General features: G+C 39.1%; 1 protein-coding gene and 1 long non-coding RNA gene across 9 annotated transcripts; one reads left to right on the top strand and one right to left on the bottom strand.

The window, feature by feature from the left end:
- The first annotated feature begins 64 nt into the window (after positions 1 to 64).
- On the top strand, positions 65 to 24114 carry LOC109086794 (SH3 and multiple ankyrin repeat domains protein 3-like). Of its 8 annotated transcripts, XM_042748809.1 has the most exons (25): positions 65 to 232; positions 886 to 1005; positions 4750 to 5015; positions 7461 to 7664; positions 7782 to 7853; positions 8925 to 9033; positions 9703 to 9854; positions 9979 to 10146; positions 10328 to 10444; positions 11338 to 11415; positions 11502 to 11568; positions 13924 to 14176; positions 15071 to 15234; positions 16055 to 16168; positions 16281 to 16356; positions 16745 to 16827; positions 16946 to 17070; positions 17460 to 17595; positions 17726 to 17806; positions 18131 to 18151; positions 18564 to 18700; positions 18919 to 19024; positions 19186 to 21061; positions 21254 to 21283; positions 21940 to 24114. In XM_042748809.1, exons 3-25 carry the CDS (start codon positions 4818 to 4820, stop codon positions 22505 to 22507), a joined length of 4935 nt encoding a protein of 1644 aa, XP_042604743.1. In that variant the 5' UTR covers positions 65 to 232; positions 886 to 1005; positions 4750 to 4817; the 3' UTR covers positions 22508 to 24114. The 8 variants fall into 8 exon arrangements, with proteins under 8 accessions (XP_042604743.1, XP_042604729.1, XP_042604762.1 ...); XM_042748795.1 differs by lacking the exon at positions 886 to 1005; XM_042748828.1 differs by lacking the exon at positions 886 to 1005 and having other exon boundaries at positions 21254 to 21299; positions 21940 to 22079.
- On the bottom strand, positions 5352 to 18651 carry LOC122141600. Its single transcript, XR_006157973.1, has 4 exons — positions 18562 to 18651; positions 15006 to 15252; positions 7229 to 7317; positions 5352 to 5484 (listed from the first exon to the last, which is right to left on the bottom strand). It is a non-coding gene; the product is annotated as an uncharacterized LOC122141600 (long non-coding RNA).
- Positions 24115 to 24967: the final 853 nt, after the last annotated feature.

Below are 24967 nucleotides of genomic sequence, written 5' to 3'. Positions count from 1 at the left end.
GCTCTCTCTCTCTCTCTCTCTCTCTTTCTTTCCCTCTCTCTCCCTTTACTTCTCTCTTTCCCTTTATTTTTTCTTTTTTCTCTATCTCTCCTCTTTTCTCCCTCTCTTCTCTTTCTCACACACATACGTTCCAAACGCACACATTAACACACTTATACACTTTCACAGAGCAGAGACGGACCCTCGTAGAGGAAGTCGAGATGGTGTGGAATGTGTGCCCTGGTTTTATTAGGTAAGTTTGAATGATTTCCAACAAATCATTGGGTGAATTGTGTGCGTGTTAGGATGTTTAAATGGAAGATGAGAGTAATTTGTGTCTTTTCAGGCTCTCTGTGTGTCATGTTTAGTCAGCGCATCTCTGCGGATATTTTCATTGGGCATCACTACAGGGATTACAGAACACTTTTTCCTAACAGGCAAAATGTGTGTGTGTGTGTGTGTGTGTGTTTGGACGCTGATGTGTGAATGAGTGTTATGTTCACTCTATATAAGTCTTCCTCCGGCAAAGCCAAATCTCTGATTTGCATAGAGTTGAATTTTGCAGAACAAACGAATGTCAACCCAGCCTTCTTACCTTCTTTACCTGTCGCTCTCTTACGTCCTAATTTCTGTCGTGACTGAGGCCAATCTATTCAGCCCTAACGCCCACACATTAAGCCATCACATTCTCTGTTTCTTTTCCTTAATTTACTCTCTCTCTCTCTCTCGCTTCTGTTCTCTCCTTCTCAATCTCCTATCTCTTTAAACATCTGTGTGGCGCTCGGTGCATGAGCGCGCCTTGAGTCTTTTGCACACCCGTCAGGAGGATGCTCGCTCCAGATTTATGCTTTGGCCCTTTAAAAGCAGGCAAAGTTTCCTGGTGAACCATTTTTCTGGTTGCCATAGTGATGAGCGAGGACTTGGAGAGGTGCAGTGGTACTGGGATGCAGTGACAGCTCTTAGCATGTGAATTCTCACACTGAGATATGGAGATGCACTGAGGCTCTGAACAGAGACGGCGATGAGGTGAGACACCCACGCACACACACATCATTATTGCTCACAGCGCTCTTTGGCTGATCATACTGTATCTGGATCTGTATACCGAGGTGACAAGAGCCCCAAAGCGGGAGGAAACCATGTGGGGTTGAGTGAGGGAGAAAGAGGATTTGTGAGTGTTTGCGAGTGCAATGATGAATGTTGGAGAAACTGAGTGTGTAGTAGTTACTCCAGGCAGAAGTTTTGCATTTAGAAGAATTTGAAATAGGAAATTAGAATATAAGAATAGAATATAAGCCAAACTAAATGACTTGCATATTAAGAATACGTTTAAAATAATGGATTTAAAACTTTTAAACATTGCTTGAAATTGCATTAATTGCTCTAACCTCTCAGAAGGTCAAAAAGATCTTAACTGAAGTCCTGGTGTAAAGAAATTTAGGAAATAGGTTGTTGGCATGACATTTCAAGCATTTTGCTTCAATATGGTAGCTATACTTTGCATTATGTTCATTATGTTTCATATTATGTTCTTGCATAATTATTATGCATGCCATTTCTGACATACCTTCACTTTTTATAATTGAGACCGCATAGAATATTTATACTTTTAAGATCTAAAAGTATATTTAAAATTTAAAAGTATATTCTAAAATAATTTGTCAAAGTACAGGACTGTTTAAATGAGCTCCAAAGGATTATTAAGAACGGCTGCATAACTTCAGTCAAGTTCTTACCCACAGATCCAGACGTCAAGGTGTGGCTTATGTAACAGAAGCAGCACTCTCATGTGATTTCTCCTTGATCTGATGAAATCAAAAGGAAATGAAATCTATCAGGACTTTTTGCTGCTGTCATCTATCACAGCGCCTCGTATGTGATTTCAAATATTGAAATACTCAGCATTAAAGAACTATACTACGGTATTAGTGCTATATCATACATTCCTGTAATTGTGTTAGAGGCCCTTCTACTGTGCGGTGGAAGCAGAAACGTTACTGTTCTGTAACTGCATGTGTGTGAGATTTGTAGGAAGGAGTGTGGGTGTCAGTAGCTTTTATTCCTGTTCCACATTCATGTGTGTGAGGTGAATTTTTGTATCGCCTGAGGAAAGAGTGGAGTTATCAGAGACGTGCAGCCTTTCCTATACTTCCTGCAAAAACATCCCGAGGAGCCTCAGCCCAATCCAGCCAGGAAGTTGGGCTGAGATCATGGGAAGTAAACTACGAAGCCAAAAGGTCATAGTATGAAAACAGATCTAGTGAAGGTTTCTGGAGACCGTAACAGTGCTAGATTAAAGAAATGATAGTGGTGCTACGGATTTGTGTGTGTGTGTGTGTGTGTGAGTGGGAATATGTTGATTTTTTATTTAAAATCGATGGGATTATGAAGGCTTTTTTATTCCTTCATTCAGGCTGGCATCATTTTCATTGTGACCACAACATGCTTTGATAAACGCATCATCCAACACCATGCATAAATAAAATCTCTTATTTATTTAATCAAAGGACATATAATCTCTTGTTGCTACATTTTATCCATCTTAAATTTACAGTGGCACTTGAACAGGCTGTATCGAGTGACATTAGGAATGACAGAGATGTTGATTATAACCAGAATAATTTATTTAAGCGTTGCCTCACCTGAGGTGTTAACAGAGACATTGGTGATTGGTCGAGATACTGAGCCCGGGCTGCTTATTGGTGGAGGTCCTCGAACGATGATTTTGGTTGGTTGAGATGGTTTGAGATGGTCAGGAGACCTTCCTGCTGTAATTTCCCCCTGGTTTTCCTGCTCGGAAATATTCAGCATCAGGGTTGGCCTTCAAGTGTCCTGAAATCTCAGACCTCGGAGGGAGTGCCGGGACATTCGGCCCTGCTGTTTTACAAAAACAAAGTGCGCATTGTGGAATACTGGCAGAAAACTGTTGGAATAAAGCCGGAAAGCTCTGAAAAGTTCAAAATACCTGCGAATGTACAGGAACATCACATGGGAAGTCCAGGTCAAAGGTGAACTCCTCCTTGTTTCCTTGTTATTCAGTATTTCTAGCTTGTTAGTGGTGTTTGCTAAAGCAGTATCAGTATTGCTATTGCTCATACTTACGGTTGGGGATTTTAACAAACCCCTAAATAACTAAATACTAAACTTTGGCACACAATTTGTCTGTTTTGCACTTCAAATGACATGGAATTGCTATTACTTTTCTAATTGATTAGATTTACAATTTTGCCTGCCAGATGATAAAACACGTACACTTAATGAAGGAAACTTGCCAGAATATCTTGCCTTATGGGTGGGTACTGCTTGAGCCAGTAAGCAATAACCCAGTACACCCTAGCAACCACTTAACAACTTCCTAGAAACTACTCAGAACATCTTAGCATCATGGGAATGGCAACTTTTGCGTAACTTATTCTGAAAACACACATTTGATTACAACTATTGCCAGAAAGAATCTCTATATAATTTCATGTAATTAAGAGATTATTAGTGATCAAGACCTTGATATTTTAATGATTTGAGTTAAATTGTAACATACCATCTCAGATCGTAGTTAATATAGGTTTCTGCTGGATTTTCCATCTGATGTTCTCTCTGACAATGTCTTCTACGTAATAGAGGACTTCCCTTCTGTCTCTGTGGACAATAGTCAAGAGTGTCTGAAATGTTTTAGCTTGTATGTGATTGCATTGGAATGAGTGAGTAGGTGGATGGCTACATGTGGCCAGCTGTGATAATAGTATGGTAAAAGAATGAGGCATATTCCTCTGCTGATTCTTAGTGTGGCTGAAAATGTAAAATGTATTTATCCCTCTGATGCATGCAAAATAATTTGTTTTACTTCAAAACAATAACATATAAAAATTCCCGTATTTTTATTGCATCAAAATAGTGTATTCTGAGAGAGTTCTGACATATTTCCACTGCAATAAAAGATACTAGTCATACAGTAGGTACATCAGACATGTTGACTTTACCAGGCGAACACCGTATATTCCCCTTTGTTTGAAATCCAATTCATAACATTCATAGAATTTTCATTTTAGGCATTTGTTTTTATAATCATAACTTAATGTTAGAACCAAACTTTTTTTGGAATGTTGTCATATATAAGATGCACAGTAACATATAAACAGGACAGACATATAAAATTATGGGAATCGGTCTAAAGTATTGCTTATGATGCTTTGGATGCAACATGAAAATGACTTTTTGTAGTGCACATAATCATGCTTCAGAGGGTTAAGTGTTTAAAATGGGTGTCAAGAGTTCAAAAGTGCCAGTGGTTTGTTGCTTGTGATGCATTAAACAGAGAGGGCTCAACAGTGAGTGTGTGTGTGATTTTGCACAGCTGTCTCTAAAGAGAATGTGGTAGCGCACTATAGAACAAGCAAAGTGCTGAGTTGCCATGGTAACTTGGGATGCAGGGTTCCCTCAATTTTCATTTTTCCCAAGTGGATCTGCTTCACAGTGTCCATGGCAACCACTCACAACCAATGGAGTTCCTCTCTCTCTCTCTCTTTTCTCACTGTCTCTGTCAAACTCTCTCATCCAGTCATTTCATCTTGATTTGTGGTTAAAATGTCATCTTCATGCTTACGTAAAGACATCATAACTGTCACACTTTGAAATTATAAGCCACAAATGCAAGGTGTGCATATTATAACACACTTTGAGCACATGCTGCTTACTAGTATACAGGTTAATGTAATATCAGATCTCACAAATCATACATTAGAATGAGTTTGATGGGTGTATGTTGTCTTGTAGGGTTGTGAGGCCGGCGTGTTGAGCAGAACGCACACACACTCACTCACACACACACACTCTCCCGGAGCATGCCTATCAGTCCACCTGCCGACGGCAAACATGAGGCTCTCGACCGGCCGCGGCAACAACACACCCCTACCAACGGTAACCACGGAGATGACAGCATTCGGGCCTCTCCTGGGATTAAATCTACCTCCGAACCTATGGAGGATCTCCACGGAAATGCAGCTGTCATCCGCATCGGAATCCCTGATCTGCAGCAAACGGTGAGCGCTCCTTTTAGTGTGCTCTCATGCAGCCTCACTATTTTCTTTGAAATGGCTGCACTGCAGCACAGGAGAAGAGAGTGGCAGTGATTGGTACAGACCGAGTTGTTGAATCTGCGTGGGAGTAAGGGGTGTGTGACAGAGGCTTACAGCATGTCGTCTACATGCACGCATGTTTCTGCACAGGGATCTACACTCATTTGTGCTGAAAGATGCTGCATGCATGTCGATACAGTGTCATCCAAAAGCAGACTTTTTATTTGCTTTTATTTGCACTTCTGATGTTATGTGGAACATGTTTACATAATCCTGTCAAACACAAAACTGCAGACATACCTTGCTCTTCTGACAGTCTTTTCCAGCATCAAGCGTAACTCCCTGCTTTCTGTCAATGGTTATGTCCGACAGGGGTACTTTGACATTGAGCTTTTGTATTTTACACCTCTATTATGGTCCTTATTTTCATCCTCTGCTTTTCACATAACAGAAACCAGAGAACAGAAAATATTAAAGGGCTCACTCCAAAATGAAAATTTGCTTAAAATGTATACTCACCTTCAAGCCATCCAAGATGTAGACTAGTTTATTTGTTCATCAAAACAGATTTGAAGAAATTTAGCATTTTACTAAATTTACTTAGAAATTTACTTGTGGATTATTATGATGTTTTCACCCTCAGGCCATCCAAGAAAGATGTCATGAGTTCAGCACATTCTCACTGACTGATGATGAATAAACATTCGAGAACAAATAGTACAAGCTAGAGTTGGGGTACTCGGACTCGAGTCCGGTCTCGAGTAGGCCTACAGTTTTCTACAGGACTCGGACTCGGATGCATTTTTACTCGAGTCCAGGGACAGTTGACGGAAATGTCACTGACTCAATGCATTATCAAGAAAGGGATATTCAGTATTTACATGTGTTGTCATACATCTTGTCCAGTACTTGAATGCCGACGGGTTTCTGGGCTCACACATGAGAGCGCGCTCACAGAATAACGCGCCTTTCAGTCAGTGTGCGGATGCCGAGCTCTTTCACTTAAGTTCTCTTAAGTTCTGTTATTGCTACACACTTACACGAAAAGTTATGTCAAAATGCCCATCTTGGAGACTATTCATATAAATGCATCGGTTTTGTCTTAAGTGAACTTGAACGGTTGGGAGAAATACAGATGTGTCAAAATTTTTTATATATGCGTCAGATCTTAATGCAACAGCGTAAACCTACAGCCGCTGACTGCGTCATAAATGTTTATCAAACAAAAGAAAAGGAGAAAATTACTCATGGCTCTTGACTGAATCACTTATTAACTTTAAGAATAATTATCTATATTTACTGTATACAGTGAAGATTATTTTTAGATTTACTACTTCATGAAATGTCTGTAGTAGGCTATTTCTAGAAGCCTTTACTAGGCTACTATCTGAAAAACTTAAAAATATTTAATTTGTATTTTTGAATAATATTTGAATAATATATTTATTTATCATTTAGCTTGTAAGTAATACTTGAAGTGTTTACTTGCCTTCAGCGGCAGTTTCTAACTGCAAAGAAAAATCATTTTTCTAACATCTTTGCAGCAATAGTTTTTATGGGTCCATAATCACCTTGGGTGTGCATTATTTTCTAATAATCCAATGGCCTGTCATCAATTATTCCTTACATAATGTAATTTATTGTAATTAATGTAACTATAAATGCATTCAAAAATAAAACAGGTGTGAGTTGGCTGTGACTTATGAAAAGTATATGTAGGGCTTTTATACACAGTGTGTGCCATAGTGCAGAATAGGTTTATCCCTCACAGCCTCATTTTCATCCAAGAAAAATTAAAAATGCCCTGTCTAAGGGGTCCATGTACTTTGGCGTCCATTCATTTTTCTTTTCTTTTTTTAACCCAGAAATTAAAATGCAGTTTCTTCTTTAATGGTTCAAACACTGATGAATAGAATAAGCAGACACAAACTCAGACTTTTCTCGGACTTGGCTTGGGCTCGACTTAGGTGGACTCAAACCCAACACTAGTACAGGCCTTGATCTCTTAAATGATCCTAAGAAAAGGCTAAAGCCTGGTGCTTGTGGAGGAACTATTTATTGGACAGATAATCGTGTTTCTTTTAGTTTTGAACTATTTGCTGCAGTAAATATTGTGGCATTTCAGGACACTTGATGATGAAGCAAGATTCAAATTGTACATGAATGATTAAACATACCTGGACTAGTCAGAGCCACGGCGCAGCAGTTAGCTTATGCACTCCAGTCACTTTGGTGCTCATATGGGTGATGCAGATTCGAGTCCAGCCTGCAACATATCCTGATAAATATCATCTCATCTTTGAGTTTGTCAATCTATATAATAAAATATGTATAAATCCCCAAATAAAAAACAAAAATACAGTTTGTTCATGTAGGAATATGACAAGTTTGTAATATGTGTGCTTCCAGAAATGCCTGCGATTGGACCTTGAGGCTCCAGTGTGGGTTTGTAAGCAGCGAGTTCTGGTCACTCTGACACAAAGCCTGACCGATGTGCTTAACTATGGCCTCTACCTCCCTGCCTTTAACGGGCGTGCCGGAAAGTTCCTTGATGAGGAGAGATTGCTCAGGGAGTATCCATTCCCTACGGTCACCCCTGTACCGTACCTAGAGGTGCACATAAACTTCCTTCTGTATCCCACAATGCTTTAGAGTTCTCACTTATTATATAATTGGGCCATGTTGCGATGTTATTTTCATTCAACCCTCAATACATTTGTGTGACTTCAGTTCCGTTACAAGAGGCGTGTTTACACTCAGAGCCATGTAGATGACAAGCAACTGGCCAAACTACATACCAAGGTATCATTTAACATTCATGTACTCTACCGTTCGTTTGGGGTTGGTACAAATATGTTTCATTTTTAAAGAATACTTTTATTGAGGAAGGAAATATTGAACTGATCAGAAGTGAAAGACATTTAAAATGTTAATAAATATTTCTCAAATAAATGCTGTTCTTTTGAAACACCAAATCAGCATATTAGAATGATTTCATAATGATATTAGAAGACTGGAGTAATGACTGATGAAAATTCAACTTTGCTATCACAGGAATAAATTACATTCTAAAAAATATTAAAATAGAAAATATTTATTTTAAATTGTAATAATATTTCACACGTTTACTTACTTTACTTTTATTAATTAATTGATTTATTTATTTTTATCAAATAAATGCAGCCTTGGTGAGCTTAGGAGACCTCTTTCAAAAACATAAAAAAATCTTACCAATCCCAAATTTTTGAACAATAGTGTATAATTTTATACACAAAGCTGTTGTTCTAAGACCTGAAACTTTCCCATTGCATTATCTAAAACATGCTGTAAGCTATTTGTTTTGGTCTTGAGAATATTGCATGCTTCTCTGTGACTCTATAAATGCAAAATAGGGTCATGGGAGCAGCCCAAGCTTTTTTAAAGCCAAATTTTAAAAACTAGCTAATTAGAAACACACTCTGCCTGTGAATCATTTAGTGCATTCAGTTTGCTGATATTGCGTTTGCTGACATGTCTTTAAAGGATGGGTTTGGAGAGGGCATGTGGTTCAGGTCAGCAAAATTGTAGAAGTTAGCAAAAGAATTTGAATTTACGACACCTTTAAAAGGGCCATAGCACACAGTTTGATTGCATTCATTATTCTAAGTCCACTTATGTTAGTCAAGGTTTCTTACAGCAAAAAATATAATTTAGTTTTTGAGTCTATACCTTTAATACTTATTTAAATGCAAGTAAATAACCTCTAACCACTTGGCTAACTTCTTTGTATGTGCTTCAAAACCAATATTTCTGAATGAAAAATAACAGGCAACTTTGTGTTTGTGAATGTTGTATGTCACTTCCTTGTATTTCACTTATTTCTGTTGCTGCCAGGCCAATCTAAAGAAGTTTATGGAGTATATTCAACAAAGGTGTGTGGACAAGGTCTGCAGGTTCCTAGAGAAAGGGCTGGACCCCAACTTTCATGATTCTGAGAGTGGGGGTGAGTACTTTAGAGTATATATATATGGTCTGTTTCTCACATTAAGCTACCCTTACGAAAAAGAAGTTTATTCAAGTGTGCTATTAGTATACTTCTTTTAAACTAAAAATAGGAAAGTATGCTTTTAGTTTACTTTTTATGTACTTCTCAGAAATGGGCTTTATGTACTCCTCAGAAATATACTTAAAATGACATTTAAGTATACTTGACTTATACTTACAAAAAGTCTAAATATACTTGAACTTTACTTAAGTATACTTAATAAAATAAACTTGAAGTATACTACTTTTTGGTAAGGGTATGGAATGATTTCAGAAGTAATACATTTATGACACTTTTAGGGTGCTTTTTGGAGATCACTTTCAAATTTTCTTTTTAATGTGTAGAATAGAGCAACTTTGACATTCTGTCAATCATCTCATTTCGGTTTCATGGACTAAACAACATAATACAGGGTTGGAACAACATGAATTTTCATTTGGCATGAAGGATAGGTGAACTATTCCTTTAAAGTTTGCCTTGATTAGCATTTAGGATGCTTTAATGAATGTAAATTTAGGACAGTTCTAATCAGCAAGGACATTCGACAAAATGAGTCAATCATTTATTCACTGAAACGGATTTGACATTTAGCATTTTTAATCATCTCTGCATGTGCGATGTTTCCAGAATCTCCTCTCACTCTCGTGGCCCAGCTGGACACTTGTGCCGAACTGATTAAGGTGTTGAGGAGTGGAGGAGCCCATCTGGACTTCAGAACCAGAGACGGCCTGACAGCGCTGCACAAAGCGGTCCAAACGCACAACCATGTAGCATTGACTGTGAGTTGATGCACTTTCCCTCCCACACGCACAATCCAAAGAAAGACTCATCCTTATACAACTCATCACAAGCTGCTGGGAATCTGTGCACATATGTCCATCATATTTCATGTGCTATCTGCAGACATTGTTGGATCTGGGGGCGTCTCCAGACTATAAGGACAGTCGTGGGCTCACCCCCCTCTATCACAGTGCCATGGTTGGGGGAGATCCGTACTGCTGCGAGCTGCTGCTGTACGATCATGCCCAACTGGGCTACAGCGATGAGAACGGCTGGCAGGAGATCCATCAGGTAACGGGAAGATGCGTTTCTCATCTGATGCTCAGAACTCATTAAACGTAATGGGAAGAAAATCTCCCGTAGCTTAAAGTTTCATTCTCCAGCGAGACTAAATATATCCTTTTTATTGTTTGCTACACCTGCAGCAGTGGGTGATCGGAGCGTGTGTGTGTGTGTTTTTTTTGTACCATAGGCTTGTCGTCATGGAAACGTGCAGCACCTTGAGCACCTGTTATTCTATGGAGCGGAGATGAGCTCTCAGAATGCCTCAGGAAACACAGCACTACACCTGTGTGCCCTCTACAACCAGGTACACACACACGTTAGCTATGCTGTCTTAAAATAATGGGTGTTCTTACGATTTTTAAAGTAAACACTATGCAGTATGTAGTATGCATTCTTGTGCATTTTTGTACACCCATGCATAAAATATGAGGACGAGGTGCTACATATGTCAAAATGGGTGAAATATAACCATAGCGAACTGTGAGGAATGCTTTAATTGCACCCGACTCAAGCTTCCTCTGGCGGTGTGACAAATGCAGTTTTTTTAACATCATCTATCATCTTTCAAGTACATTAACATGCACAAGTTCAATTTCAGTCAGGCTAAAACAATAATTTGTTATTTTAAAAAATGCAAACGCTTCAGTTTGAATAAATAGTGTCGATATTTGTGACACTTTTGATGTCATCTGAGTAAGTTGTTTACTTAATTCATCTATCCATCTCCACCAATTTGACTCATTCTATCCACATTTGCATTTAGCCTAAATGGCATATGAAGGTTGAAACTAAATGTATTTTCTTATACAAAAAAAAAAGTCACTGTTTACAACAAATTTTTTAAAACTATATATTTTTGCCATATGGAACACACTATTTAGATTTTATTCTTAGTATTTGTTTTATTGTATTGTATTTTAAGGAAGCGCTGCCTTTATTGCTTACTCAGGGAACACACCTTTGATGGATTCTGTTTTATATTATTTTTTTTAAAAATATAGTAGTCAGTACATACTTTGCAGTAAGCCATATTATGCTAGTATTTCAATGCAATTATATGTAGTTGTTAAACTCAGCTGGGCATCCAATCACATAAAAAACATACACATTTACACAGTGTTATAACTATAATCTCCTCTCATGTTTTCTCTTGCACTCACCACCTTTTTCTTTGTTACCCTACATCACTATCTACAGGAAGGCTGTGCTAGAGTTCTCCTGTTTCGAGGAGCAAATAAAGAAATTAAGAACTACAACAACCAAACAGCATTTCAGGTATGAAGCATCTTTTAGCTGATGTTCTGGCTCAGCTCAAATTCCTTTACTATTCCTTAAATTGTTGCATACTTTTTTTCTGGTAGATTGCTATCATTGCAGGGAACTTTGACCTGGCAGAAATCATCAAGATTCATAAAACCTCAGATGTTGGTGAGTTGTCTATTTTACTTGGCACCACAAAACCATAATAGGTTTTCGTTGGTTGTCTAGATGAAATCAGTTCACTCTAATTCAAATCCATTATTGAGTATCATTTCAGATAAAACCTCAATTTATTATAAAGTCTAGTGGATACGGCACAAGCACTCCTTTTAGAGTAAACACAGAAATGACAACATAAGACCGTCTGATCATATGAAGCAGCGTGAATCTAGTAACTTTATCACAGCCTGTGTCAAAACGATCCATAAATGCATGATATTTTTTTATTTCAGACAGTCAGTCTGATTGTGCAAGATCTAGATACTGTTACTATCAGCGCTCTAACTTTACAATAAGTGATGTATTTATAGTATTTGTCATACTACTGTATGTGGGCTAATCTCTTTATGATTTGTGTGTGTTTCTCTTTGTAAATCTCAGTCATGCTCTGTGTGATGTAATCTGTGAGTCATCTGTTTGTAATTTCTGTGTAATCTTCATGTGCTGATCTTTCTGTCTGGTCTTCATGATGTATTTGATTAACTCACCAGTGCAATCCCCGCATCACACCCAATTTGTGTGTGTGTGTGTGTATGTATGTGTGTGCTTTAACCCCACAGGTTGTGGCTCTGTACCCCTGCAGATTTAATGCAAAACTTTGTGTTTAAAGTGGCCATATCATGAGGAATTAAATTTTCGTTCAGTATACTAAAACCTGCTGTATCTTTCAAATAAAAAGAAGGATAATAAATAGCATTTTTTTTAAGAATGCCCCTGAAGGAGGTACATACAGTAACAGTTACATTTAAATATATTTCACAAGACAGTAACTGAATTTCGTGTTGCCTCCTCAAACATGAGTGACTGTCACCTGTTGTGATAGTTGTGCATGAGTCACTCAGCTGTCAACAGTTACTCAATACATTATTACATGTTTCAGTTCTCAACCACAGTTGCTCAGAGCATGCTGGGAAAAAAAAGAACTTACTGTACCTGAATGGATTTAGTAAACAGAGACAAACCGGTGACTCATTCACAATTACCACAAAAGACTATAAACAATTATTGATATCCAAAGAGGCAACACACATTGAGAACCAAGGGCAGTTATATAAAAATGTTAATCTTTCTCTTATTTATATATTCTTATTTTTTATGATTATTTTTAATAATAATCATAATTTGTAGTAGTAGTAGAATTTTTTATTTTATTATTAATTCTCATATATATTTTTTGAAATATCTTTCTGATTCTACAAGTGGTATTTAAACCTATAAACAAATGTATATTAAGACAGAACCTATAAAGGCCATTTACATTTGAAATGTTAAAGGTACACTAGCAAAATGGCATGTTTAATTATAAAGGTGGAAATTGGTGATGAAAAACTAAATGACTTTATTTTTATATGTTTTAGGTTTTTGAGATTTGATATGACCCCTTTAAAGTCTGACTTTATTTATTGTATTTACATCCATAAACCATGAGCCATCAAGGACTTGCAGCCCATACACGACCTCCAGCTGACCATTTCAGTCTAAATTAGTTGGATGTATTACATATAATCTTAAACAGCAGCCACATTTCTAAGCCGTTCTAACACCGTGGTTCACAGATGGGGTGCTAGTCTTCAGGTTATGAGTGATTCCTCTCTACCTCAGCCTGATACAGGTTAATCTGTTCTGCTAGTCTTTTTCTTCTTGATACGTAGATTGGACATATCCATTCCAGCCCCCTGGAGAGCATTCTTGATCCATCCGACAGGCGAAAATGGGTTTTATTCACAACTGATAGGATTCTTCGGTCATTCTGGTCTAGCAGGTTATTTAATGTTTCTGTGTGTTATTGTCAATGATTCAGCTTGCTATCGTAGCAAATGGCACACCGTAGCTGAATTTGATCCAGGTGTGTACATTACAATTTTCTGGAAAAATCTACTTGGGATGGAAGAAAATAAGTGCTTTCTGTGGCGCATTAAAAAAAATTGCTTTGTTTGAATGACACAACAGGTTACTAAACAGCTGAATATTAAAAGGACTGCAATTTCCAAATGGTTCTTGGATGTAAATATATATATGTTTAAAGATAAAATTGCACTTCAGTAAATTTAATGCAGTAGTAAGAGCCAAATTGTGTTACAGCACAAATACGTATTATTTCCTTTTCCATAATTGGTGTGTTTGGTGTGAATCTTTTGTTATGTGCATGTCTGATATCTTACAAAAATGTACATGGTTTTATATCACAAGCATGGAGATTTCTCAAATCAAACTGACTCCGAGTAACACAGCAATATAGATGTCGGTCGGCTCTGTGTTCTCATGTTGCATAACGATTTATGTGTCGCCGTCTTCCTGTAAAAGTGCCTTTCAGGGAGACCCCTTCGTACTCGTCTCGGCGGCGCGCGGTCTGCGTTTCCCCACGTCGCTCTCTGATGCGATCAGCCAGTGATAATGCTCTAGATGAGAGTCTGCCAGCTCCCTCTCCAGCTCCCTCACTTCGCAGCCTGCCCCCGCTGGAGCCTGATGACACCAACCCGTCCCAGCGCAGCCCCCAGGCTGCTCACACTCACACACGCAGCCTCAGGAGACACACCCGCTCAGGAGGACACCTCAGGTGTGGAACCATCCTTGAAATTTTAATATGACTAATTTTTTTTTTTGCTTCTATTTGACCACAAAATGAAATATTTAGCAACATGCCCAGACTGCTCTTTTCCATAAAATTAAGTTTCATTTTTATTTAATTTTTGCTTTAATTATTATACACTTCAGGTGTGGAGTCATCCTTGATTTGTAGAGTATTAACACGAAATGAGATATTTAGCAACATGCCAGACTGCTTTTTCCAATAAAGAAAATAAAAATAAATAAATAAATAAAAATATATTCACACCTCGAGTGTGAGTCATCCTTGTTTTCTCCAAACCTATATGTATTTTTTGTGCTTTTTCTATTTAAACACAAAATTAGATATTTATAAACATGTACAGACTGCTCTTTTCCAAAAAAAAAAAAAAAAATTATATATATATATATATATATATATATTATATATATATTATATAATAATATATATATATATATATATATATATATATATATATATAGTTTGCCAACTATATATATATACACATATACACACACACACACACTGTATATATTTACACCTTAGGTGCATTGCCATCTTTGAATTCTCCATTATTAATCAATATTGTAGTTTTTATTTAAATTAAATTTCATGAATAAATCAGAAAAGTAGCTTTTTCTTGATTCAACAAAAACGCATGATGATTGAAGTTCAGTTGCAACATTTATAAAATGAGTAAGGAAAGTGCTTATCTGCTCATAATTATGTGAAATATGAATATTATAATTGATCATTGTAATAATAAATTTTAAATATTAAAATAGTTAATTATAATAAATAATAAAGTATCGATTACCTGACATAAAAGATTATATCATCCTCAGAGCTGGTTGTTAATAATTTCTGCACATGTGTTTGCAGCCCTGGCAGTCCTGTACAGAGAGAGCCGAGTCCTCCTGCTGTGTCTCGAGGGCCCAAGCGACGGCTGTACAGTGCGGTGCCCGGCCGAACCTTCATCGCTATCAGCTCCCACAGTCCACAGGGCGAGGGTGAGATCACACTCAACCGAGGAGAGAGGGTCAAAGGTCAGTCAGTCAGCTTCTCTGTTCAAGATGCAGCAAAAAAAAAAAAAAAATCACATTATTTTTATTTTGGAGTTTGCTACAATTTGTGACATTCTAAATATTTCTTCAGCTATGGGTACTTTTGGCCCTGTGGACTTCATTAAACACCCTTTAAAAATTCTCTATTCTACTGAATGTGTCTACTCAGTGTTCAGAAGTGAATATACATGCATTACAGGAGAATTGCACCATCATGAACAAATTAGAAATAAAATGGGCAATTGTCTTGCAGAAGCTAGCTGTTTGTTTTTTTCCTATATACGCACAAAAAATTATTTGATAAAATTGATCGATTGGAAATTATGCAATACACACACACACACACACACACACACAAACACACAGTGCATCTTAATTATATACACACACACACACACACTGTATATATATATATATATTATTATATATATATATATATATATATACATATATATATATATATATATATATATATATATATATATATTTATTATTATTATTATTATTATTATTATTATTATTATTATTATTATTTTTAATAAAATTGTGATTTCTTGGTTTGGAACAAGGGTTAAACAATAATATTTATACTTGAAGACTTGGTAAAAAGTGCCAACGAAGACAGATTTAATGTAATCTTTAAGTAACTAAATAAATCAAAAAAGAAAAAAGTTAGTTTTAAAATCTGGGACAAGAAATGCCTGCAGTTGAATAAACCATCTGAACCATCTGCAGTTGAATAAATCCATCCAGGTAAATATACCAAATACAGCATAAAACAGTTTATACGTGTCTCCACCAGTGCTAAGCATAGGTGAAGGTGGATTCTGGGAAGGCTCAGTTAAAGGACGAACTGGCTGGTTTCCTGCTCACTGTGTAGAGGAAGTCCAGATGAGACAATATGACCCCCGACTAGGTCAGTGTTCATACACACACACACCTGCATTCAGAAGCATTATTTGAAAGTATTCTGCAGTTTAACTTTCAGATCTTATTGTTATTGATGTGGCCACTCATCTTTTTTTCAGAGACAAGAGAAGATCGCACCAAGAGACTTTTCAGGCACTACACTGTTGGCTCCTATGACAACTATACCTCTTACAGGTATACACACACACACTCATATATATATACATACATATGCATATATATATATATATATATATATGTATATATGTATATATATATATATATAGAGAGAGAGAGAGAGAGAGAGAGAGAGAGAGAGAGAGAGAGAGAGAGAGATACACATGTATGTCATCTGTGTGTTCCATGCATTACAGTGCACAGTATACATACTGCAGACATATTATCAGTAGTATGGTATTATGCCTTTCCAACCATTGCCTTTCTCTCTCCTTCATCTTGAATAAATAAAATATTGTGCCAGTGTTGGGGATTATGGGTATATGAGTATGGGAGGGGGAATCTATGAAGACAGTGAGTTCTGGCAGTGCAGCACATCTGACTATTAATTTCTATAAATTCACAGTGATTATGTTATAGAAGAAAAAAGTGCAACTTTGCAGAAGAGAGATAGCGAAGGATTTGGCTTTGTGCTTCGGGGAGCTAAAGGTCTGAAACACACACACAGACACACACACACACACACACGCACACACACACACGTATGCATGTTAGCATGAATAAAATTCACATACAAATGCAGTAATTAAATCCTCTCTCTTGTCAGCTGAGACACCCATAGAAGAGTTCACACCTACTCCTGCTTTTCCTGCCCTGCAATACCTGGAGTCTGTGGACCTGGAAGGGGTGGCGTGGAGGGCAGGGTTAAGGACGGGAGATTTCCTCATAGAGGTTAAAAAATACTTTTGATTTATACACACACACACACACACACACAACTTTTTCTTTGATAAAGCAGTGATTTTCAAACCACAGTTTCAAAAACTGGCCTAAATTAATAATTGTAATTAACAAAAAGCTAACACACTTAATTATTTGACTAATCTTTGAAATCTCATACGTCACCAAAGAAGTCTGCCGTTTGATTAAAAATTACGAGCTCAATTGTTAAAAAAATTAAACATGCATGGATGAATCATTCACAATAAGATCAATAGCATGCATTTAGGAAATAGATTGGGTGAATTTCAATTTTTAGACTGAAGAATGTCATCATGCTTCTGCTGGGTTTCTACCGGCTATGTGTTACATCTTTCTCTAATTCTCCACACATTTGTCAGGTAAATGGGGTGAGCGTAGTAAAGGTGGGACATAGGCAGGTGGTATCACTGATTCGGCAAGGTGGAAGTCGGCTAGTAATGAAGGTGGTGTCTGTCACGCGCAAGCCTGACACTGGAGATGTCGTCCGCAAGAAAGGTTCTTGACCTCAACTTCATTAATGCATGCAGACTATGCATTTTTATTTTAATCTGACTGGACGTCAAAATTTAGAGAAGCCTTCAAAATTTAAATATTGCATTTCTTGTTCTTCCTGATAATTAATTAGCCCCACAACCACCCAAGAGAGACCCAAGCACCAGCCTGACCCTGCGCTCAAAAAGCATGACTGCAGAACTGGAGGAGCTGGGTAAGACAGATGCTCTTATAAATAAATGCGGATGCAAACATCTCCTTGTGTTATGCTAGATCTCAGATAAGTTAAAACAGATGTTATCATTATCTTTGAGGGCACGGCCCATGTTGGAACGTTTTTTTTCCCCCAGTAACACTAATGGAGAAATGCCTGCAAATTAAAGTATTTTCTTTCTGTGAGAATGATACAACAACAGTGCAAAGAGTGTGGATTGTGCAGTGATAGCTTTGCTCATTCATTTCTAATGAAAAATGACCATCAAATACTCAATCTATGAGCTAAATCAGGAACTATAGATTTGTCCTTCTTGTCCACAAGCGTCAAGGAGAAGGAGGGGAGGTAAGATATGAAACCAGTCTCACGTTGATGATGTCCTTTACTGGTTCTATATGCTGATTAGCATGTGATGTCATGGATGGATTTATCTAACCTGTTTATTTAGCTTGTGTGTTGTTGCCTGTGACTGCGAAAAATTGTAATGTCAAAGTATGTATATGTGTTTGTTTTTTTTCTTGTGGATTGTAGACAGCTATTATGTATGTGTTTTGTACTGTATTTGTGGCTGTATATTTGTTTTAGTGTTCCTTCAGACTATGTATATTATACCCATGGGATCTGTGTACTTGTATTTTCTGGTGCACTTGGTGACTGGGATTGGTCTTCTTTGATTTGATCAGAGGAAGGACTGGAATATTGATCAAGAATGTGTATTAAGTGTTTCTGTATTTGTGTGGATCTGTATCCCTCACAGAGAAGTTGGATGAGATGTTGAGTTCGCCCAAAGAACCGGTTGTAGTGATGAGGCCACGTCCTGCGGATACGGACTCCAGAGCAGCCACTGTGAAACAGAGACCAACAAGTCGCCGCATCACACAGGCTGAGATCAATGTCAGTATACATGTCAATGTACTTTTAAAACTGTTTTTAATATATTATAATAACATAAAAGTTATAATTATATGTAGTTCCTGACATACAATGAAATTTGCTGTGACTGCATTTTCTGTTTATTTCTTTGGTAGCTGAATCTGTCATTTGTTTGTTGGTCTGACAGTAACTGAATTCTGGCCAGTATTTGATCATGTTTTGGTTTTTTTTGTGTGTAGTCTCTGTTAGAGAGGCAGGGTTTGCCAATAAGTTCAGGAGTGTCCTTGGCTGTGGACAAAAGTCACATGCAGCTGCCTAGGGGAATGTCAAGAACCAAGTCATTTGGTAATGTGTCATTTGGCATGCATCAATAAAACAGTTCTCACAAATTCTCCTTTTTCATAAACATAAACCAATGATATAAAAAGGGCTATTAAAACATAATCAGAATTCTGATCTTTTTTTAAAACAATACACCCACAGTCTCACTGAGAACTGTTTTATAGGTGCTCCTGAAGATGAAAGAATCTCAGCCCTGATTGGAGAGCATCGCTTTCCAAGAAGCTCCTCAATGACTGACAGCTTTAGACAAGATAGTATTCCACCCCCTCCGCAGACGGCTCCTCCACCACCTCCAACTCCCTACTTCCTAGATTCAGGGCCACCTCCATCCTTTCTTCCACCTCCTCCCCCTTCTCGTGCGGCCAACCATAGCCGTTCAAGCTTCCGCCCGGGGGCAGAGCCCAAACTCCATGGCCCAGTCACGACAGACCGCCAGCGAAAAACACGCTCCATGATCATTCTTCAGGATACCACCCATTTGCCAGTGGAGCCTGCCCCTATTGCAAGACCACAAACGCCTACCTCTGGAGTGGTTCCTACTGAACGTGGTCGTAGGCGTGGACCACCTGTGGAGAATCCATATGCTAACATAGGTCGTCTAAGTGCTGTTTATACTCCGACCAAGCCCCAGCGAAGAAAGAGCCCATTAGTTAAACAAGGACCAGTTGAGGAGGGAGCCGCTGCTCAGACTACTAGAGACCCCTCTCCTTTGGGAGGGTCACGGATTCCCCACAGCAGCCGAGCAGAGCAGTTCCAACAGCAGGTTCTTTCTGAGCGAGCTAGAATCACGCCTCCAGGGGCCCGACGCAGGCCCAGCGTTTTTCTATCTGTAGAAGGGGGCGCGACAGAGCCACAGACAGCCCCTTTACTTTCTCAGTCTCACTCCGTGGATGAGTTGGCTGAGTTGCCTCCACCTGCACCAATGCTTTCCCCTGGCCCACCACCAGGAGGCACCACTTTTATACATCCTCTAACAGGTCGACCACTGGATCCTTCCTCACCTCTAGCTCTTGCACTGGCTGCACGAGAACGTGCCCTTAGTGGGCGGAACACACCCACTCCTACACCTTCGCCCACACCTTCGCCCACTCAAGGTCGAGCAGTGGAAAGGCCAGAGACGGAAGGAGGAGCAACACCTCCTGCTCCTCTCGTGGCACCTCCATCTAATTCCTGGAGAGACGAACCAGTCAGCATCACAGAAACAGCAAGCCAAGTGACTAGCGGTAGCCCTGGGTCTGGACGAAGCCTGGAAGAGGCACTTGTCCCACCCAGCGTGCAAGGTGTCCAACCAGCGCTGATGGATACAGAACATACCCCACCGGCGGTCCCACCCACTCTACCTTCTCCTGCCCCTACCCTCTCAAATCTGACTGCTCGAAGTCTGACTATGAGCTCAGAGGAGGATGCGGAGCCTTACACAGTGACACTTCCCCCTGCATTGCTCTCGTCCAGTGATGAGGAAACCAGAGAGGAGCTTCGGAAGATAGGCCTCGTGCCGCCCCCTCAACCCTTCGCTAATGGCCTTCTAATTAAAGAAACACCCAAAGCCACTCTAAGCATTTCACCTAGTGGATCACGGCCATCCATTGCAAAGACCTCCTCTGGGAAAGCAAGCGATTCTACGGCAGACTCTGGGGTTGAAGACCCACATATGGAGACCACCAGTACTGTTTCTACAGTCTCCAGCATGTCCACGTTGTCTTCAGAGAGCACAGACTCCACTCATGCTAGTAAACCACGTTCTGGGGTGGGGCGTGGTCGCCCCGCCCATCTCAGGGACCCACTGCTTAAACAGTCATCAGACAGTGAGCTGCTTCCACACCCACCCAGCACAGGCCCCAGCCGTCCACGCTACCTATTCCAAAGACGCTCCAAACTCTGGGGGGAGGAGCCCCGGGCCCAAATGGGTGGATCTGATGAAAGTCGGCCTGCTGCTATGGGGGCAGAGTTGCTAAGCAAAGACACTCATTCACTGGGGGAGGAGCCACCAATGGGAGCGCCTCTTGACCCTGGCAGGAGATCACCTGTGGGGGGTGCCAGGTAGGAAAGACCTGTTAAAATTGTACCAACTTGACAACAGCAGCACATTTTGCACACCTGCATGAAACACAACACAACTTTCAATATAATTTAGCAATACACCAACTTGACTTTTGACACCCTTAGCCACACACCTGGTTAAATTGCCTTTCCATAACACACATGTGTGTGTGTGTCTGTATGTCCTTGCAGATGTGAGGAGAATGGAGGAGAGAGTAAATCGTAGGTTTTTAGCTCTGTGGGTAAAAACAACTCCTTGTCTAACTAACTTCCACTAAACCCTTTACTGCAGCCGTTAATCAAGCTGCAAATGCTACTGTGGGCTTGTCTTAAAGGCTTATGGTAGTTCATTATGCAGTTACTGAGGCATTTCAGCTTCTGTCTGTCCTTGCGCAACGAAACTGGAATTTTCAGTGTACCGCTGAGGGCCAATCAAATTGCTTTTTAATAAAAAGTATATGAAACAAATGTTGAATCTACATTTAGTTTATATTGCTGCATTGATTGTGGTAAGTTTATTGCAGCAAGTTTCGGATGTTTCCAAAATGAAAACCGAAAGCATGCTGTGGTGGAAATACTGTGAAATGCTAATGCACCAATTTCTTTATACCCTTTCTGAGGACTCCAGTTTTATATTAACTGCTCTAACTGTCATTTTATTGCATTAAGTTCTTACTGCATGCTATGCACTATTTAAATTTTCACAAACCCCAATGTTTACAGCATTGGATCCGCATTCCTTTTTTCTCACATTAGCATCCCAGTAGTTTCCCAAAAGTACTGCAGTTAAAACTCTACCTTTGTTTACTTTTTTTGCTTCAGCTACAAACCTCGTTTTGACTGGTCTTTTATGTTTTCACTGTCTCTCTCTCTCTTAGACTCTTTAGTAGTTTAGGGGAGCTTCACACCATCTCTCAGCGGAGTTACGGCACCACCTTTACAATCCGGCCTGGCAGCCGATACCCAGTGACCCGTAGGACTCCAAGCCCTGGGGCCACACCAGAAAGGAGTGAGCCACTGGGGCCTGTCCGTACATTTGGCCCTCATCACCACCATCACACAATCCTCAAGTCTTCAAGCCTAAGTTTGCCCCAGGAGCCCAAGGAGGTGCGTTTCGTCATGAGGAGCGCCAGTGCTCGAGCCCGCAGCCGTTCTCCATCCCCTTCTCCATGCGCCTCCCCCTGCCCTTCACCGGTACTGGGAGCCCCTCTCCTGGCCCTACGCCCATTCAGACAGCGCCCCCTAGCACTGTGGAGTAAGTATGACGTTGGAGAGTGGCTAGAGAGTGTGGGACTAGGAGAACATCGTGCCCGCTTTTTGGAGCATGAGATTGAAGGCGCCCACCTGCCTGCACTGACCAAGGACGATCTGGCAGAGTTAGGGGTGACGCGGGTGGGGCACCGAATGAACATTGAACGTGCACTGAAGCAGTTGCTTGAGAGTTGAGGAGAGCCAAAATGCAGGATATAGTTCCATCACAAAATAAATTAATTTTTAATATTTCAAGTAATTTCGAAATCTAACACAATTGATTCCAACCCACTTTATTTAGCATTGCACAGCCCTTACATAATATAGATTTGACTCCCACAAAATCCACCATGTTTCTTCACTAGTTTGCCACCTACTAAGAGTAAAAATAAATTGCCGGACATGAGTGTGGCCCTACTGCGCAATATCTACTATTTACAGCTACAGGTCTAAGAAAATTGAACTGGCCATGTTTTAACTGGGTCTTCTGCACAATAACAAATAATATAGCCAGCAAGCAGCCATTTCCTTCATGTGCCATGTTTTACAATCAAATGATTATGATGAAGGTGTGGCAAACATACAGACTGCTCTCACATTATCAGAGAAAGTTTAAGAATATCTTCACCGTCTGGATTTGAGTGCATTTCCTGCTTCCAGGAGAGAGACTTCTGAATTTTAGAAAGCAGCGTCAACTTGAGTACAAAGGAAAAGAGAAGAGCGGAAACCTCTCCTGTAAGCAATGCCAATGCTTCCAAGTGCCCGGAATTTACAGTATGTTCACCGACCATCTTGCAACTCAACAGTAGATAGCCATGTTAATGGTGATTATAAGATGTATTGCAGCAACTTGACTTGGCATGTGAATGCAACATGACCAAGTAAGAAAGGATCTGACAATCTGCCCTAAACCAGGAGAATGAAACTTCTCCCAATACAAGTGTGGCCTTGAGGTAATACTGCCGCCATCTAAAATTTGTTAAAGATAGATATTTTCAGTCACTACATTCAATTTTATATGTATATGATATATATGGAGTTATATATTCAAAAAATAAGAATGTATGAGAATAAGGTGAGATATACTTGTCTTATGCCCTGTGAGATTGTGTCATATTTGGTCTTACTTTATATTTGTTATTTTATTTGTCAATTATCAACCAATACCCTAACATGAACACAGTTACTCTTTTTTCCCCATGGTATAACTTGTGATTTGTGAGTTATAAACATAATCTTTGGACTAGTTCATGGTCAGTTATTTAAGAATTTCATAAGTACAGAAAGACCTTTTTTGTCTATTATGAATAAATGCTCAGTAAGAATGTATGTAGAATAACTGTTTTGTTTAAACAGGATTTGAAATACTATGGGTTGTAGGAATTTATTTGTTACCTTGTAAATGATAACTCGGCATCAATCAATCATTTCATGCTGATCAGTTTGTGAATTCAGGACGTAACAACATTTATTTGCCATGATCTATTTGGTTATGTATTGTGCAATTACTCATTTGGGATTTAATTCCTATTAAGTCTTTCAGTTTAGAACAATATGAGCAAAATATGCTACCTAAGGGCTTTTAACAAAAAAAATTAAATTGTTATTAAAAATGTTTTAATGCAGACTGCTTAACTGGTGAATTTGTCTAATCCCCAGTTATAGGCAAGTCTACAACTTAAAGTAATAACGTGACATCACCAAAAACAAAGCTAGTGTTTATGGGCCTTAAAGGGATACTCCACCCCAAAATGAAAATTTTGTCATTAATCACTTTCCCCCATGACGTTCCAAACCTGTAAAAGCTTCATTCATCTTCGGAACACAATTTAAGATATTTTGGATGAAAACTGGGAGGCCTGTGACTGTCTCATAGACTGCCAAGTAAATAACAGTGTCAAGGTCCATAAAAGGTATGAAAGTCGTCGTCAGAATACTCCATCTGCCATCAGACATGCAATCTGGGTTATATGAAGCCGATCTCTGTGTCTCTCCCTATCACCGTATGCTGCGTATGCTCTTCTGTAGCATCCATGCCACAAGGATGCGCTGTCCTTGTTGCACGAATGCCACAGAAGAGCATACGCAGCATACAGTGATATGGAGAGACACAGAGGAGACTGTTGACAAAGGAATTGTTGAGTAAAGTCGTGATTTTTGTTTTCTTCGCTCACAAAAAGTGTTCCCCTCACTTCATATAACCCAGATTGCACGTCTGATGGCAGATGGAGTATTCTGACAACGACTTTCATACCTTTTATGAACCTTGACACTGTTATTTACTTGGCAGTCTATGGGAAAGCCACAGGCCTCCCGGTTTTCATCCAAAATATCTTAAATTGTGTTCTGAAGACGAACAAAGCTTTTACCGGTTTGGAATGACACATGGGTAAGTGATTAATGACAAAATTTTCATTTTGGGGTAAAGTATCCCTTTAAAAAGCAGTGTGTCCCTGACCCTAATGACCTGTGAACATTTTCTGTTCCTAATAAAAGTGTCAATTTTTTTTCTAGTACAACCAAATTACTAAAAGTAATCTGACAAGCATATCTACTGTGAATATAGTTATTTTTCTCAATTTCACAATTTAAAATCCCTAAGATTGTTATATAATCAAGCAAATGTTGAGATTATATTGTGTCAAAAACTTTATC

Source organism: Cyprinus carpio, chromosome A4 (genome assembly GCF_018340385.1).
Source record: "Cyprinus carpio isolate SPL01 chromosome A4, ASM1834038v1, whole genome shotgun sequence".
Lineage (NCBI taxonomy): Eukaryota > Metazoa > Chordata > Actinopteri > Cypriniformes > Cyprinidae > Cyprinus > Cyprinus carpio.
Note: the sequence above shows the minus strand (reverse complement) of the source record. Positions and strands in the feature narration are given on the sequence as shown.